General features: G+C 38.3%; 1 protein-coding gene across 1 annotated transcript in view; it reads right to left on the reverse strand.

Annotated features, from left to right (window-relative positions):
• Nucleotides 1-19,290, reverse strand: part of MCTP1 (multiple C2 and transmembrane domain containing 1) — a 221,717-nt gene that overhangs the window by 21,707 nt on the left and 180,720 nt on the right. The window contains exon 17 of the mRNA XM_062512666.1: nt 14,951-15,004. Coding sequence (XP_062368650.1) covers nt 14,951-15,004 — 54 coding nt within the window. The remainder of the gene's footprint in view (nt 1-14,950; nt 15,005-19,290) is intronic.

Here is a 19,290-nt window from a genome sequence, read left to right on the forward strand (position 1 = left end):
ATGTTAGTTGTTTAAGCATGCAACATACTTTTTCTTCACTTATTATTATTTCTTAATGTCACTAAGCAGTTTTAAATTCTTTGAGGCCAAGAAAAGGGCTGTTTTCGCCTAGGTCCTTGTAGTTAAAAACATTTGTGTGGTCTTCTCCATGACTTGGGAGAGAAATAATGAGTATGAAAAGAAACAGCTGAAGCCCTTTACTGCTGGGTTTGCTTTGAAACCTTCCTATGTATGCAGACTGGTTTATACCTTAGCTCCCCATGTCTGCAAAAGTGGTGAGAATGGTCCATCACCATTCTTCATTCTCTAACAGAATTTCTTTGAAGTAGTTCCACACAGAATCATGACATCTGAGTTCTGTTTAAACTACTGCAGTGAACCACTTGCAACTGTAAGCAAGCCATGTAGTCACTGATTTCCCAGCCACCTGAATGTTTTTGCAGGTTTATTCATAATTCCATTTTTTACTCCAAAGGACAGCCCCAAACATCTTTGGAGAGATGTTTTTTGAGCATTTTCTACAGTGTAGAGCAAAGTGTAGAGCCCATAATACACAACAAATCTTCCTCTGAGTCCCACAGGAAGCAGAGATGGTAATGTGTAAGTGTGGTGGGTTGACTGTGGCTGGATGTCAGGCACCCACCAAAGCTGTTCTATCACTCCCCTCAGCAGCTGGACAGGGGAGAGAAAATATAACAAAGGGTTCATGGGTTAAGATGGGGACAGGGACTCACCAATTACCATCACAGGAAAAGGAGACTAAACTTGGGGATGTTAATGTAATTTATTACTAACAAAATCAGAGCAGGATACTAAGAAGTATAATAAATCCTAAAACTACCTCCACTTCTCTCTCCTTCCCAAGCTCTATCTTGTCTGCTTTAACAGTGCAGAGAGATGGGGAATGGGGTTGCAGTCAGTTCATCACAGGTTGTTCCTGACACTGCTTTCAGGAAGAAGAGTCCTTGCCCTGCTCCAGCATGGGGCCCCTCCCACAGGACACAGTCCTCAACAAATTTCCCTACCCCAAGTCCATTCCATGGGCAGCAGTTCTCCACAAACTGCTGCAATGTGGGTAGCTCTTCTGCAGGGTTAACAAGCCCTGAAGGAAGGAAACAGGAAGCCTGCTTCAGCAAGGTTTCCTCTGTTCTTGGGTCTGCAGGTCCTTGCCAGGACCATGCTCCAGCATGTGTTTCCCACAGGGTCACAGGCTCCTCTTGGCCATCCACACTCTCCAGCCCAGGTCTCCTTCCCAGGCTGCAGGTGTGACAGCCCCACGGATCTCCATGGGCTGCTGGGGCACAGCTGCTTCACCATGGTCTTCATCTGGGGCTACAGAGAAATTTCAGCTCTGGCACCTGGAGCGCCTTCTCCCCCTCCTTCTCCACTGACTTTGGTGTCTGCAGAGCTTTTCCTCTCACATATTTTCACTTCATTTTCCCCTGGTCACAATCACATCTGTGCAATATCTTTTTTTTATTTCCTTCTTAATTATGTTATCACAGAGGCATTACTATCACTGCTGGTGGGCTCAGCCATGACCAGCAGTGGGTCCATGGCTGGAACTGGCTCAGCCAGATGCAGGAGAACTTCCAGCAGCTTCTCATAGAAGCCAGCTCTGTAGCCCACCCACTTCCAAAACCTGGCCATGCAAACACATTACAGTAAGATGCAACTTTGGAAGCCTTATAGAGAAAAGTGATCATTGAGTTGTGCCAGCATGAGGTAAGTGCTGCATGGATCCAGTTCCCAGTGGAGCAAATGGTTAATGCAGTACATGTGAATGAGAACGAATCAGTGGCAGAGGTGATGCTGTGAGAGAAGAGGCTGCTCAGTAACATGGCTGTGTGCAAAATGGATGCTGTATTGTAGTCTGGGTTTTCAATTGAGGTTTGATGCTGAGGCTTGCACTACAACACAGCTGAAAATCCACACCTTAAGATGGGTATTTTTCTTTGAATTCACGGATAGGCTTCTGAGGAAAATTGCAATCTCACCTACAAAATTTGCCAGGACAGTTGATCAGGCTTTACTATGCTTTATAGAGAAAAATACAGGAATACAGGAAAATAAACTGCAAGATTTTGCAAACAATATGCAACATGCATTTTGTTTGCAGTTTGAAATATCTGTGTGCCAGATCAGTGGGAAATTTTATATTGTTTACTTGATGTGTGGATCAGTGATGAAGTTGCAGGACAGATCTACACAAAATCCTGACAAAATGAAAGAAGAACCCATGCCCAAAGTATCTAAGAACAAAGCTCATCTTAGATCAGTGTGGTATGGAATTAAAAAGCTGGTGTTGTGCAACAGCATTTAGGACACCTCACAGCATGATACAGAGTAGAGTCTGCCTCTACTGAGGTGTAATCTGCTGACAGATTAAGAGGCAAATTTAGCATAAAGCTTTTGGACAAATAGTGCATACAACTGCTTCATTCTGTTTTCATTTTATTCTGTGATAGGAATTCTATGCATTTACTGGTTACCAGAAAATTTCCAAAGGTAAGAAGCATGTCCAGGCTGCTCCTGCCTGGACTCATGAGAGGTCAGGCACTGGGACCAAGTGCCAAGGAGGGCAATGATTTTTTGTGTGGGTTTACTGACTTTTCTATTGAGCTGCATGCAAGAATACTGAATACTGAGAGAGGCCACAAAGTCCTAGGTACAGGTATGCTGGGGTAACAAGTGTGGATTGAGGATATAAGTAGGAATGTGCAGAGTTCACTTTAAATCTCCCATACATTAATTTCAGAGCAGTTGGCTTTGCCATCACAGTCAGTAGTTCTTTGAATGTAGTCTTCAGTGTACAGTTTAGATAGACTTGAAAATTAGAATTTATGGCATATGGAAAAGCAATAAATGGCTGTTTTAGCACTCTGACTTGGTATTAAATGTGACTTAAGTGAGGTATCTGTGTTATCTGCATGATCAGCAAATGCATGTTTGATTGGTTCAGGAGCAGCTGAGGTAATAGGATAGGTTAATGTACAGCTGTAGCAGTCTGATAGTGCAGTGTTTTTATTGATTGTCTCACTTAATGCACCGGAGTATTAAGTTTGCTTGTCACAGTGTTTAGTTCCTGGGGTAGTTGAGCAAGTTACTTTTCCACTGAGTTGATCCCCAAGTCCCAAAGTCTTTCAATCAAACTCTTTAGATTTCATACATTGGCAATTCCTTTCCTTTTCTAATGGGCTGTATTAAAGAAAATGTGTCACCTTTTGCACCATGTAATACTAAATCAGATCAGAATTCATGCACAATTTTGTCAGTGGAAGTATAATATTACAGACCTGCTTATCTCAAGATAGCACACGGAAAAATAAACTTCCAGAGCTGACAGATTTACTTGATTCTGCATATAAGTTATTTGTAAGTAATTGAGCTGAGAAATGTATATGGATTATTTTAATACATATAAAAATATAAGAAAAATTACTAATAAATATTTAGGTATTGTTTCTTTCTTATTTATATTTCTCCTGTTTCCTTTCTCTTTTTTATATTTTCTTGGCCTGCTCAGGTGCTAAGGTGACTAAGTCCAGGATGGGAAAAACAAGTTTTATCCTAGCAAACTGGTTTTGTTCTGAAGGCTAACACCTCTAGAAAAACAAAATGGTTACCACTCCTTTAGGTGATGTCATAGATACTTTAATGCCAGAGTAACAGAGAGCTCTGAGAGAAAATTATTCTATTGAAAGAGTATTGCTTTCAGTTAGTCTTTAGCAGAGTGATGAAGTCAGAACAGCATTGCTAATTTGAAGCTTTTTTGCAATCAGAAATTGTAATTTAAGATTAATTGCTCAGCGGATGTGCTTTTTTGAATTTTACACAAAAGAATGGTACAATTCCTCTTACCCTCAATATATTAGCCAGTGCCTTGCTATGCCTTTAATGCACAGTATTAGCTATAATTCAGAGTTAACTATGGAAAAGCCATTTGTTGACCTTTATTTACTGTTTGATGAAAAATTTAAATACCAACAGGAGAAGAGTAGATGGAAATTCTTTGTAATGCCTTCTCTGCTGCTAATTTGTAGTTGGATATTCTTTTATAATTTGTAGAGCATTTTAAATTTGTGCATCTGTTCAGGTACACCAAAGCATCTTCTTTTATATTTTCTGTACTCATAGGACTGCTTTCCTTCCCACTCTCAAAGAACAAATGGTGCCTAAATATTTTAGATCAATACACAGCATATAGTGAAGATCAAGAAACAGTTTACTCAGGTATTTTTCTGAAGTATAATACCCATCCCTGCATTTTGATAGAAGAATGGTTTGCATAGTAATTAGTTGTGGTTTCTGTACAGTCTATTAAAGATTAAGATTTTATAGTCTGTTCAGGGAATGCTTCAAGCTGCATTATCAGAAATTACATTACATGATATAGACCAAGAGTCAGTTTGTTACTAAATAATTGTTTCAAGCAGTTTTTATATTGTGTAATCCTTTTCACTCATCTGCCTCAGGATATATTGATTCTGAAGAAAATGTATTTTAATACCATGATATTTTTAGAAAGAATAACTTCATGCTGAATTTTGAAGTCTTAATGCATAAACACGGAAAAGACATTCCCTGAAAGTGCTAAAGATTTTTTTTCCCCAGTGAAATGTTGTCTGTTTATTGAACATTGGATTTTCTTTAGTTTTGAGACTGGCTGCCTTTAAAAGGAAACCACAGCAGTTTGATCTGTGGCTGTGTTTTCCTCTGATGTCAGTCAGACTTTTTGGACCAACCATAATGCTGAAAAGGTCCAATCAAAAACTAGCAGATTGAAAAGCAGCACTTCATACTGTTGAAACTCCCCAAAAGAATTTGGCAAGAAACACCTTAGCAGCACAGCTGTTTGACAAGGCGTCTTTGAATCTTGGGATCTTGCTCAGAGAGTAATGTAGGGAAAGTTTAGCAAATTTTGTAATTCAAAATTAATGTTTTGATTAGGACTTAAGGTGCCACTGCAGGTAAACACTACTGAGTTAATAAAAATACAATTGGCTTTTAAAAGCAGGTCAGCATTACAGTGCAAGGAAAAGTAGAACAATATACAAGGTTTGATGAAGTATGCAGAACAAAACTGGATCATTTTCTGGATTACCGAATCAGAGTAGTTATAAAATGTAGAGAATGACTCTGTAGGGTTGGAATAATATTTTTTTCCTAATCTGAACATGAAAAAAATCCAGGAGAAATAGTATTACCTCTTAAAATCACTAAAATAAAAGAGTCTGCAGTCAGTGACATCCTACACCATATTCTTATTTTATTGTTTCTTAACATTTTGAAGTTAATTTGTAAAGGATGATGTCTATAATGGTTTCCAGGGAGTCAGAAAGGATATATTTCATCAAGGATGAAACTGTAGTTCAGCAGAACACTGTTATCATGCTCTTATAATACCCTGCTTTGCTTTTCCTATCGTAGGTGAAGGGGGTGTTAGCCAAGGAAGGGGAACACTCCAACACTGCTATACTACCTTGACCTTCCTGAAGTGTTGTTCTTGCCCTTTGGAGATGTTGATAACACCCAGGCACTATACTTTTCTTCAGGCCACTCTCAGTATCACTGTTAGGAGCTGTATCCTAAAAAATCATGTAAGGAGACCAGGCAGGAGCATAGCCAGAGCTCTGACACAAGGTTATAAAGTGTGATATACTAGACATATTACCTGTTCTTAGGATGCTGAAAAGTGTGCTTAGGAAAGCTTTATTTTCTTCTATTTCTGTCCTTTTTTCTACAACTAATTTGTCCTACTCTTATGCTCTAGGAAAAAATTGAAACTCTGAGTATATACACTAAATTATCTCCACTATAAACTACACATACTTCACAGCATTTAGTGATTTTACAGGTTGAGGTGCTTATTTAAACCTCTTCAGTGGTGGCTGAGGTTTTTAAAATATTGATTGAAAGTAGTAAGTGCAAGGAAAATTGTATGTGGTGTGGTTGAGATTAGAACACAGTGCTGCAAAAAACAAACCTTCTGTTTTGCTCCCTAAGACTAGTCACAGTGGGAGGGGAAAGCTCAGTGCAGCTCTGACACTGGAATCAGCCAGGGGATTTATACAATGTAAATAGGATATAGAAAGAGTTGGGAACACATGGCCATGCAGAAAGGTGTAATAGTTAATAGCCTCTTGCCACTGAACAGATATCAACCCTTCTGACACTGGAATCACCTTCTCTGGAGCAGATAATGTTTTTTCTGCCCCTGTTTTAAGGTGGACTCTTCCTCTGGGGATGCTCAGATCAGCAGACCCAGCAGGCTCTGCTCTGACAGGTGCCCCCTCCCCTTCCTAGGGCAAACAACAAAAAAAGTCTTAATTATGGTAACTATTTATTAATATCAATAATATTGCATATTAATGTCAATACAGTTACTAATAAAGAGTTTTAGCCATCTCTCTGTGTTGTGGAGCAATCTCAAAGACAGCCCTGGAAGGGTGCCCAGTCAGATTGTTCTATCTCCAGGAGCCACAGGATTTTCCCTACATTCTCTTTGTATTATCATAACACAACAGGGGTGTCTTCCAGTTACTGGAGGGATACACACATACATGCTTCCCAGGTTTTGAGTAAGGCTTGTTAGTGAATTCTCTTGCTTTCTCTCCTTTGTAGCACTATAGTAATATTTTCCACCACATTAATATTTTCAGCTGCACAGGAATCACGAGCATTAAAATCGAAACAAAGGTGGTGAGATTTTGGGACCAAGGCAGTGCAGTAGAGTGTCCTGTGGGAGCTGTGTACTTAGCAGTGCCATCTTCTACAGAGCTTGGAGTCCAAGTGAAGGTGAAGCCTAATGTCTCAGCAGGAAGAAGAAATTGCTGCACAGTACAGTGACTGATAGTTAGCTGATTTCTACTAAAATAAGCAAGCCCAAGCACCCCCACACCACCACCACCCCTGCCCTCCCCATGCTGTATTTTTGATTTGTAAAACAAAGGTTCTCATGTGATTTTCAGTTTGAGATAGGGTTAAAGATATTTAGGTATTCAGATTTCCTCTCTTTCCGGCAAACATCAGAGTTCTTCTTATATGTTTGGTTTGCACATGCTATTATACAACTGTGTAGCAAAACTGAACCTATTTCAAAGTGTGGATTGGCAGAGTTCACCTGAAGGAAACATGAAATAAATCTTATGACATCAAGATTGGTGCCAGTGGTTAGTGTTGCAACCATGGACATGCCAGCCATTCTCTTAGTCCCAGTTTTTATAACCAGAAAAAATAAATAATAAAAGTACACATTTATTCACCTAGGATGGGAATGATTAGTGTATTTGCAAGGCTTGTTCCTTTTAAAATAAATCAGTACCATCACTGGAAAACACTTTTGTGATCCTGTTTGTTCAGAAAGTTCATAGGAAGTTTATTTTTACTATATGGTTGAGGTGTTTTCACAGTCCTTTATAGGAAGTAGTGGACAATACTTCTCAGTAGTTTTTGTCTTGGCTAAAATGTTAGAAGTTCCATGATTCTGTCCACTGATTTCTTGTTCTACTACTACTCCTCTGAAATGTTTTAACAAATATGCAAGTGCCTCAAACAGTAAATAGGAAAGGTGTCAGCTAACAGAATAATTATAGGATAGTTTAGGTTAGAAGGGACCTTTAAGATCATCCACGAGTATATTGTTTATACTTAATTCTCATAGTAAGTTTTGCTCTGTATTCTGACTCAAATTTGTGTTCAGGTTCCAAAAGAACTGAAATTATTAGGCTTATACAATGGCACTAAGCAAACTACTAGTGTTAGTAATTCAATTAACTTCACTATATTCCTCAGAAGTTTGACATCAGATCTTGAAGTATTTCTGTCACCTCCAGACTGGGTATCTCAATCTTCCTTCTTTCTGATCTAGATTTATAAATATGTTACACATTATCTTAATTAATCTTTACATTTAATCTTTAAGTGCATATATATGACATGGTTTTTTACTTCTTTTTCCTTGCATAGTCATTTTGATATTTTTTTCTTTTAGCAACAGCCTGACATTTATTTTAAGCACAACATCAATTATCATTTGTGTTCTCATTGTTGATCTGACTGTTTAAAAATTCTAAAATTTTCAAGAACTTTGCAATAACTTAATTGTAAATTTCAGCGTATGGTACTAGGAACTCAAAAGAACCTACATGGGGGCCGTAGATTTAAAATTGTAATTTTTTTCATGTGTACTCATTATGGAAGACCTTGGTGAAGTTTCCATAGGGTTTGTCTGCTTCAAATCAAGTTGTGGTAAAAGAAGTTACAGGAAAAAATCAACAAAATTAATAATAACAAATTATCAGGACTGGATGGTGTTTGCCTAAAAACTCTGAAGGAACCTGGGCGGAAAGTGTTGAAACACTAGCAATGGTTTGGGTTCTTGAAGTTTATGTAGGTCTAACATAAGAATGGGGAAACTCAGGGGAGGAAAAGCTGTTGAGAGAAACTTAGAACAAACAGCTGTGGAAACTCCTGTCCCAGATCTCTGAAAGCCTGAGAAGTATTTTGAGAAGTTGTTTTAAGTATTTGACCTTAACGTGCTCATTTCTCTTGACCGTTCTGTTTCAGCCCAAGCCCATGTCCACCCCGTGCTGTGCATGAGCTCCCTTCCATCTGCTGGACAGCAAAGAACTGCGCTGAAGTAGCAAAGACTAATTTTAAGTTACAAATAAACACAAAATTGCCACTTTTCAAAAAGCTTTTTTTTTAATCCAGTAGAGTTGCTTATTACAGCCTCTCAGATAATTGTGCCACAAAGCCTAAACACCTCAAGTGCCCGCTGTGGTGCAAGCGCAAGTGACCACAGCCCGGGACAGCAAACCAGGGGTGACCACAGATTGGGACAGCAAGCCAGGGGTGACCACAGATTGGGACAGCAAACCAGGGGTGACCACAGCCCGGGACAGCAAACCAGGGGTGACCACAGCTTGGGACAGCAAACCAGGGGTGACCACAGCCCGGGACAGCAAACCAGGGGTGACCACAGCCTGGGACAGCAAACCAGGGGTGACCACAGCTTGGGACAGCAAACCAGGGGTGACCACAGCCTGGGACAGCAAACCAGGGGTGACCACAGCTTGGGACAGCAAACCAGGGGTGACCACAGATTGGGACAGCAAGCCAGGGGTGACCACAGCCCGGGACAGCAAACCAGGGGTGACCACAGCCCGGGACAGCAAACCAGGGGTGACCACAAATGGGGACAGCAAACCAGGGGTGACCACAGCCTGGGACAGCAAACCAGGGGTGACCACAGCTTGGGACAGCAAGCCAGGGGTGACCACAGCCAGGGACAGAAAATCAGGGGTGACCACAGCCCGGGACAGCAAACCAGGGGTGACCACAACTTAGGACAGCAAACCAGGGGTGACCACAGCCCGGGACAGCCGCTTTGTTCTGCCGGTCCTGCTGTTTCCTGCCATCTCCTGCTGCTAGGAAGGTTAGTCCCTTTGATCCAGAGAAAACCATCCGGGGCTCCAGCGGCCGGGGAGCTGAGCAGAGCAGGCAGGGGGCAGGAGGAAAGGATGTCACCAGCTTTCCCTTTATCTTTCGAACCACACAGAGCACCACATTGGGGCGGGGGGGAGGGATGCCCCCAGCATTTTTGGGCCTCACTTTGTTCTTGGCATATAGCAATTTTGCTATTTTTTGCCTCTTTAGTAAACTGCACTTTTTAAACTTATCTCTACTTGCATTCATTCCTTATTGGTGGAAAAGGACTGGTTAAACCTGTAAAGAAGACAACTCATTCCAGAGTATCCTTTAAATTCTCTCAAACCAAGACACAGACCCACAGTCCCCCAGGGACTATCGCAGACACACATACACCTCCTCAAATGCTAAACTACCAATATAAATCTCGGATTCTGATCTCATTAATTCTTATTTTACTTCACTGATTTTTATGGTATTTCAAGACAGCACCAGGACAAAGAAACCTGATCTCATTAAAACGAAACCTCTCAGAAGGCTATCCAAGTATCTGTTTTCAAAGATGTGTACCTTAATGATGAAGACTATATGATGTCCCACTACAGGGCAGGATGAAAACTGCTTTTTTGTGGAAGTTGCTATGTAAAGGCTCCACATGATCCAAGGTATATCCAGACAAAAGTAACTTCATGACTGTGACTTGGGGGTGATCCAATGATCAAAACCATCTGATATTCTAGAGTATAAGCTGAAGCAGTCTACACCATCCACCCATGCATTATGTACAATTTTTATAAAAACTACAAATAAATGTAATTTATAAAGTCTACACCTCTTATCAACATCTCTACATGAATAATTAAACTGATCTGAAAGCAAACTTTATTGAGAAGTATGACTTCTGCAGCCCTGTTGTAGAGATTCTTTTTTAAGTACACATGGTTTTATAAACTAAGCTTTGAGAGGATAACAGATACATGCATAGCCACAGTTTTCACTGGAAGCTGCTGTTGTTTTTTTTATTTATAGTTAGTATTTTGATGCTATGTTCATGTAGAATTTAATGGTGGAATCAAGCTAGAGGTGGACCAACAGATTTACTCATTCTGGAGTTTTAACTCCACTCACTCTCTTTCTCTGTATAATTTCCCCACCATTTATTTTATAGAAATTAATGGCCACTATATAATATATAAAAGAATAGGTCATAATCTTATCTTTTATAAAACATAAAAATGTAGGGTGCCTTGGAGCTATCTTTCCTCTTCCTCATGATCTCCTCTCAGTAAAAATGCAGGGCATGCTTCTGAGACAGGTTACAAATGTGTCTTGGCTTGAGAACAAAGTTAGTGCCTCTCAGTAGCAATGATTAAAAGCTTTAAAACATATTTTAATTTGACTCAAATATAATTCATTACAAAAGCTTCTTCTTATCTTGAGGTACAATATCATTGGCTGAGAACTGCAAAGAATTTTTCAAAGAAGGAAAGGCTAGAGAGAGTAACAAAATATGCAAATGTTTTGGATATTTTTTCTTAATAAAATGTTAGTAGGAAGGTAAAATAAAACAGTGTTCATAACGTGCATCTTCTTCCCTTTATGCCTGCAATGGTAGCTGTTCTCACTGGCCTAATTCTTTGGTGTGCTGAGGGCTTCCAGCAAAATACTGACCTGAAAATCTTTGAGAACCTGGAGCTTGTTAAAAGAATAAAGCTATGTGAAAAGCATACGTGAGCTTCTTAAAAACTAAATCTTAGATACACAGATTAGGCATATTGACCGCTACATTATTACAACATAACTATGTAAAAATCCTTTTGATAGCTTATTGATATCTTGACTTCAAGTAGTTTAACTGACCCTTATTTGCTAAGATATTTAAGCCAATGTTTGGAAAGGAGCCAAAAGGAAAAAAAGAAGAGAGAGGAATTAGATTAAACTGTAAATCTGTGGTTGGCATAGGTTTAGCAAATGTTACAGAACATAGGGAATGCAGAATCCACTGCTGTTTTTCCGAAAAATTAGTATTAAATAAAGGACAAATGCCTGAGCCAAACAAACTACACCTTTTTAATTTCTAAATACATAGCAAAGACAGAAAATAAAGACAATGAAGAAAAATCAGGCAAAAAATATTCCACTTCTGAGCACTACTTTGTAACTATTACAAGTAGCATACCTGCTGCTTTAGTTTATTATTCATATTGCAAGTGAAGATGAAAGTTAAGGTACTTCAGTAAAAAAACACATCGTGTGGCCTTAAATTAACAGTCCTGTCTTGACTGCAGCAGAGAGTGTAAAAAGTTACTAAAATCCAGAATGTTTGAATGAGACCTGGTAAGTGCAAATCTATCTTGTCAGACTCCTCTCAGAATTACACACCATTATTAACAAAATGCATTACATTTAGTAATTTCATATATTTTGGCATTAATCATCCTCATTTTACTGAGGTTTTTCTGTAACTTTGCAATTTAGGGATGTCAAGCAATGTCCCTCCATGACACACAACCTACATCAGTGCATGCCCACACTGAGGTCACAAAGCAAGTCACTGATATCGAAGTCAGCTCTAAAGAAAGACACTTTTCATAATCGCCCAACAATCTGATAAGTGAAAACATATGGATAGGTTTGGGAAAAGCCTGCAAGGAGCCTTCACTAAATGGAAAACAGGTGCTCCAGTTCAATGCCATGTAATATCCTATTGATCATTAAGTCCAAAGGTTACAGGACTAATAGCTTCCACATGGTAATCAGGGGGCAAAGACACTGGCCATGGTCAAACAGCTGGGGCATATTTTACGTATTTGCAGCATATGCTTCAGTTTTAATAGAAGTAAAGGTTTGGCACATTTATTAATCTTGTAACTTTGCATAAAGGAGACCCATTTTCCCAAGTTTTCTATTATACCACATGATAAAACAAGAGAAATAATAAAAGCCAGAGGCCACTACCAGTTGGTGTTACAAATTGTGCATTTGTTTTCTAACAAAAATTTGTTCTGCACATAGCTTTCAGAAAACACACATGAACTACAATAACACAAACCTGTCCTCCTCCATTTAGAAAAAAAGATGTAAGGGGAACACCAGTAGTTAAGAGAGTATGTCTAGCACACCAGAAAGGAAAAACAGCCTACTTGCTTCTAACAACAAACAAGTTAGTCTTAACCACGTGCTTATTATTTACAATTTAACCTAGTGCAAAATAACCCCCACTGCAAACATACTGAAAAAACAGAACAGTCCATACATGCTTGTTTTAAAAAGTGTAGGTTTTTTTCCCAATTCAAACAGCATATTTAATCTTGAGAGCTCAAAACATTTGCAATAATGAAGACAGCTTTGAATTTATAAAAATCAACCTTAACACCTTCTGTATAGAAAAACAGCTCTTAAATATTCAATAAAAGGGCTCACTGAAAGCACACAGTAATGTCAGCACTCACTTTAATTCAACCTTGGTAACTAGATCTAGGAAAATGTTTGAACTCTGATGTCAGTTTGAGAGAGCTGAATATTAGATCACAACATTGAAACCTAGAGTGATATTTCTAATTAGGGGCGTTTGCTCAGAGAATCACCAGAGAACTGGGGGGAGGGAGGGGCTGACCTCTGCCCTCATTTTCTCCTTTAAAGGAGTTTGTTTAGCTATATCAATAACCCACTAAGCATTAAATATACAAGCTGGTTTAAACTACAGTCAGTCAAGTACTATTCTTTGTGAACTAATCACAGTGGTTAAAAATATCCAGGAATACACACACTACCAGCTATGACACATTTGCACCAGATCTAATAATAAAGCAGAAAGAAACAGGAGAAAATGGCTACAAATGGATGGTAAATCAGTGTTTATCAGAAAACAAATGATGATTCAAAGCTAGCATATTGAGATAAAATTCAAGCTCTCCACAGCTACATGAACTTTTACAATAAATCATATGTTTTATTGCAAGAAATGGATGCTCATAATTTAGCATCAAAAAATATAGCATATGTTTTGTAAAAGAAGATTTTGTTAATACAATGTTATGAAATCATGTAGCTAGCAATTTAGGTGATGTATAGAAGAATTTCTCAAAATAATTTTAAAATGTTTGACCTGGTAACAGAACAAGGAAAATACTCTTAGTTTTTAATAATCTCTTTCATCTTATGTGTTAGCTAACAGAAAAATAATCATTGAGGGGATTAACTAATCACAGTGAATTTTCTGACATTTCAAATGCTGCTGCCAGCATATGAATTCTTACAGTGCTGTATAAATGTACATCTCAGCCAGAAAAAAAGGTCATGAGCATAAATTAAGATGCACTATTTTTCTCCTCTCAGAAAAAAAAAAGAGCTATATTACAACAGAAGTGGGGGAACATCTGTGAAGGTCAAAATAATCTGAATTTTAATACAGAGTTGTTGTAAAACTATCAATTTTTTTCCTTTTTATTTTTTTCCACAAATATCACTCTTCTGATAGGAAAATACCATCAAGAATTGAGCTGTCTTCACTGCACCCATCTCACCAGAAAGCCATCCTGCCAGTGCTAGCCGTTGCTTCAGTGGTGCAAGGTCATTCTGATTTCTTCTCTTTATTTTTTTTCCCTCTTTCTGAGGGACAACCAATCCAAGAAGTCTCATGGCTTGGCTCAATAATATGTGGAAATGAGTCTTTATTTTCTCTGGTTGCAATCCTTAACCTAACTAGCAGCATCTAAACTAAATTGTGTCCACTCAAAAAGGTGAATTATCTGCTGTGGTTTCCCAGCTTGCAGGGCCACAATGCAGACTTCAAATTAAATGGATGTCTATGAGCATTGTGATTATTTAAATGTCATATGGACTGCAAAACATTCAAGACATTCTTCTATCCAGCAATTATTTGAGAATTTGAGATACTTAACGAGTATAGAGTTGCTATTTCCACACCATTTCCCCCTCTGAAGTGCAGCCCTGTTTGTAGTACTCAAGACAGGAGGAATTTTTGTCCTCCAAAATCAGTTATCTTCACAAAAGCTATCAAGTTCCAGACAGGATAAGATATTCTTGTTCCTGGCAGAAAAAAAATCTGATCCAGCTTTGGACCAAGAAAAAAAAAAAAAAAAAAAAGGCAAAAATAAGAAGAAAAAAAAAGAGAGGAGGAGGTGGAGAAGAAGGAAGAAGAAGGAGAAGGAGGAGAAGGAGGAGAAGAAGGAGAAGAAGTAGAAGGAGGAGGAGGAGAAGGAGGAGTAGAAGAAAAAGAAAAAGAAAAAAAGAAAAAGAAAAGAAGGAAAAGAAAAAGAAAAAGAAAAAAAGAAAAAGAAAAGAAGGAAAAGAAAAAGAAAACGAAAAAAGAATGCAGGATTTACAGATTTCCAACCTTTTCCTCAACACACTATAGCATTATTAGGATGATAAACAGCTCTGTCCAATTTTCTGGACTAAAACACATCAACTCCTTTTATAACTGCCGGTAAAAACAGTGTCATGTCTAAATTCTCCCATCCCCAGATACCCAAGTGCTAGGAAAGATAATTACCTTGTCATCTCTGTCATCCTCTTCTTCCTCGTCCTCTAGCATGTCCTCCACTACCTGCAGACAGAAACAGTAGTAGTTGTCATAATTTAAAAAGAAAGAGTTTTGTTCTGTCAATTCTAAGCCTTTTGCAGATGAAAACTTTATTAACATTCGAAATAAATGCACAGAGGGAAAATGTACAACTAGGAAAAAACACTTGATCTAGTGATTCAAATTTAGGAAAGTGTTATAGCTTTAATTGACCTGCATTGGGGAATTATATACTGAAAACTCTTCCTTTGCAAAATGCTTGCTTGACAATTTAAAAGGTAGTTCAAAATTCAGTATATGACTGCTTTAACTAAAGGAATCCTTTGTCAGCTCTACTGGTGCCTATGCAGCACACACACACACTCACTTCAAATTTACCGTTACCTACATAAAAGGTCAACACTTTTAATAGAATTTACAGTATTCACCAAGAGATTCTTGAAGAATACAAAGCTGGGAATAAATTCACAGTAGCTTATCTCCTTATCATGTTCAACAGTGATATATACCATATGCTCTATCAACATTACCCCTGTGTTTCTTTAGTAATAATTGTATACAATCTGTACATCTAACTTTATGCACATTAATTGCTAGCTGCACCTGCCACATGTCTGCTTCTATGTATTTTTCCATATATAGTTTTTCAGTCCAACACTATGAAATATAAACAGACATTAAATTATTTTTCCAAATATTAATAGGTATTAATAATATCATCAGCATGAAATAAACCATTAAGTTTTGTTTACAGAGAGATCAAATGATTTTCCAAAGATGGGTCATGGGAGATTCAGACGTAAAAATCTCTCTATCATTACATTGTTATCAATGACCCTAACAGGAAAATTCTCTGTTGATGGAAAGAAAGTGTACCTCCTTATAACCAGGAAATAGTGTGCTTCTTTATATCGTTATGTGTATATACATATATGTATGTACGTATTAGTATATAAGAAAATCCATAATGAATGTCAGCAAAGGTCCAACTAGCTCAGTGTCCTATTAAGGGTGCAAAAATTTTATATTATGTATCATAAAATACACATAAAGAGGAAAAGTAGAGGCAAAACTCACTAATATGAAACAATTTTTGTTTAAGACAACGCACTAAAATTACAACTTCATAGCCACCCCCTCAGACAATGCTTCAAGGCTGTTCCCACATCCTTGTACAAGAACTTAAGAGACTTTATCCAAGAGCCAAATTCAGTAAGAGAATAAATGAAAAATAAAAATGTGTGAACCAGTTTCCTTTCTCAGAGTTAGCTCTACCATCAAGAAGGTCCCAATTAGCCATGTTACATGGGTCCATGCAGAGCATAAACAACACATGCTTTGATGTAACATGCCCATCTAGTAGAGCACTGTGCATACATGCAAATCACCCTTTGTTCAAAGAATTTGCAGTTTCAACTATTCCTCCTTGTTTGAACCCTGTCCCAGAACCCATCTAACAACAATACTTTAGAGGGGAACATCCAGTTCTGCCTACTGGCTGGTCTGTCCTGGAGGTTTGAATGATATAAAACCAGAAATGCAAAGAAATCAGAAGGACCAAGCATGTCCAAAATCATAAGAAGGAAGCATGATCTGAGAAATGAAGGAATTACTCTTGAATTCTTCCATGCCCAGAATAACAATTTCAGTAGAAGGAGCCTGACTGACTACAACTACTGCAGCCTCAGACCTGGTGCCAGGCAGGCAGACACATGTACTTCTCAGTCTCCTCAAGAAGAAGAAGGAATCCAGGCTGTGCTCCAGTCACTATCCATGAAGAAGTCTCCCTCACTGGTCTGTTGGCCTTTTAGGCCAATTCTGTTCCATTTCTCAAAGAAAGGGGATAAAAGGCAGTTTTGATCACAGGGAAATGTTGAGAGCATGTTGCTGAAATGCATGCAGCTCCTGCTTAGTTCAATACACCTCTTACATCCCATTTAAAGGTGTCTGAGTGATCCAGCTTTCACTGACCACTGACCACTCTGAAACAAAGGCATTTTTTGTTTCCTATGCACCTGTATGACCTTCTTGTTCCTCTCCTGGTTGCTCATTGCTATATTCCCTGGGCTGTTCAAAGTCTTTGGGGAGCTGAGCTGTAAACTGCATCACTGGAGTAGCTGAGTTCTTCAAAAACACATGTCCTCAAACCTTTAGTGGAGTTGGTTCCAATGACCCAGTTTACTGAGCAGCTTCACCAACTCTACAAAGAAAAGGGTAAATGGAGAAAAGAGGAGGAAAACAAGCTGTTAAGGGCAGCAGCAAGAGGGAAACTTTCTTAGATCAGTTTTTCCACATGCAAAACACCCACTTCACTACACCACTAGTTGACTAAAGCCTTAGATATAAATCAGATGTGTTGATTCACACACTGCCTAATGCCCAGAGGTCACTAAGTCAGTAGGTTTCTTACTTTTCAACATTAACATTCCCTAGACACTTAAGGGTCTATTTTATGTACATCCAGAAATTCATTGAGAAGGTTCAATAGCAGGATGCCTATCTCACATTAGCATTCAAATTTGCATGGAGACAATTAGTTGGACTGGAAATCTCTAAAATTGCTGTAGATGAGGGCACCTCACTGAAATCACTTTCATGACAACATCCATTCTAAATTATCCAAATAACACCTCAGATCCAGGTGGTTTTTTTTTTTTCCCCACATCTAGGGATCTCAAACTACTTTACAAGCTTCTGTAGAGAGGCAAAATGTTATCTTGTTCAAAGGGCATAAAAAGTCCTTTGAAATTACTTGAAGTATCAATCTAAGCCCAGATTTCCATGTCCCCCATTCAATTTTTTAATTCAAAAGCCATTAAGTTCTTTGTCTAGTTTAGCCATGGTATCAATTACATTTAGATTTGGAGTACTGAATTATTTGTGAAGAAAAACAGAATTCAGTTTTTGTAGCAAAATAAAATGTAATGAAAATGTGCTAATGCCCAAGATGCATAAATAATTCTTTGAAGTATATGAAACATAGCCCATGATTTCACTTGTCCTGAAATTTAAAAGAAAGGGTTAAAAGAAGAAAACCCAACACACACAACCATTAAGACAATACAAATATAATACAATTCATTAAAGCACCAAAACAGCTGCTTTCAGAACTTGACCACAAACTAAAGCAAGCCAAGTAGATTCTTCACAGCCATATGAAACATGAATGATTGGCACACTGAACCCTTACAGAAGCTGTATACTGAAGTACAGTCTACTCCAGAACAAAGCAAGGCTGTGCAACAGAGCTTCTGTAGATCTGAACACAGGTTTCAGTTTAACATTGTATTATGAACACAATAGAAAAAAAAACTCCATCATGATTTTTTTATCCTTTGATTCTGCCTCATTTCTATTCAAATAAAATGCACATGTGCCACTCTGGGAGAAATACAGCAGTTATTTGGATCCTTATGTCAAGAATTGTATCTGGAGGAGGTATAAGGGATGGAGGGAGGTGATGGGGAAGGAGGAAGAGGAGAAAGAAGGTGTGCAAAAAAGCAAATAAAGATAAAATGCAATGTTATATTTATCTTAATAAAAGTTCTATGGCAAAAATCTTACATTGTCCTTAGAACATTCAGTCTAAATAATGCCTTCTGATACCTTGTTTGAAATCAGGTAGGATTAATCAAACAGTGGAAGGGCACTAGGGAAATCAAAAAGATCTAATGCAAGCAGTTAAAAGTGACATGACCTTCTGTAACATCACTTGTCACAGACTTATATGCTGCATACTGGTAGAAGGTCTTGAAATAAATCGTTTCTTGGTACTGTCCCTTGAATGTAGCGCAAACACAGATGGCATTTTAAAAAAACACACATAGGTGGCCTCAAAACATGTAAACTACTTCACAGCCAAAAGGTAAGGAGATGATGTTTAAATGTTGCAAAGACCTTTCCTCTGCCGTACATCCCTATTAAAAGCTTATAAATCAGAAGAGCACGTAATCTAATTCCTGATCTGCCTGATCCAATATTCCTGATCCATTCTCACCATCTTCAAGAAATGCAGGCCAAACATACTGTACTCATAATCCATAACAGATTGAAGGACCAGTGCTCTGTCACAGCAGATGCCATACACCAGGTTACCACAACCATCACATTTGCACACCAAAGAAAACCTTAGCATCTGTGTGCTACAATGCAGTCTTCTGAGGAAACCGACATTAAATACAAACTGCATTTATTCTAAAGATCTAGTGACTAACAAAGAAGATAGAATTTCTGAGAAAATAATTCACTTTGCCTTCTAACCTCAACACCAGCAAAGCAAAGTTAGATTCTAGTTATTTACAGGCATGTTA

This window comes from Cinclus cinclus, chromosome Z (assembly GCF_963662255.1).
Source record: "Cinclus cinclus chromosome Z, bCinCin1.1, whole genome shotgun sequence".
Lineage (NCBI taxonomy): Eukaryota > Metazoa > Chordata > Aves > Passeriformes > Cinclidae > Cinclus > Cinclus cinclus.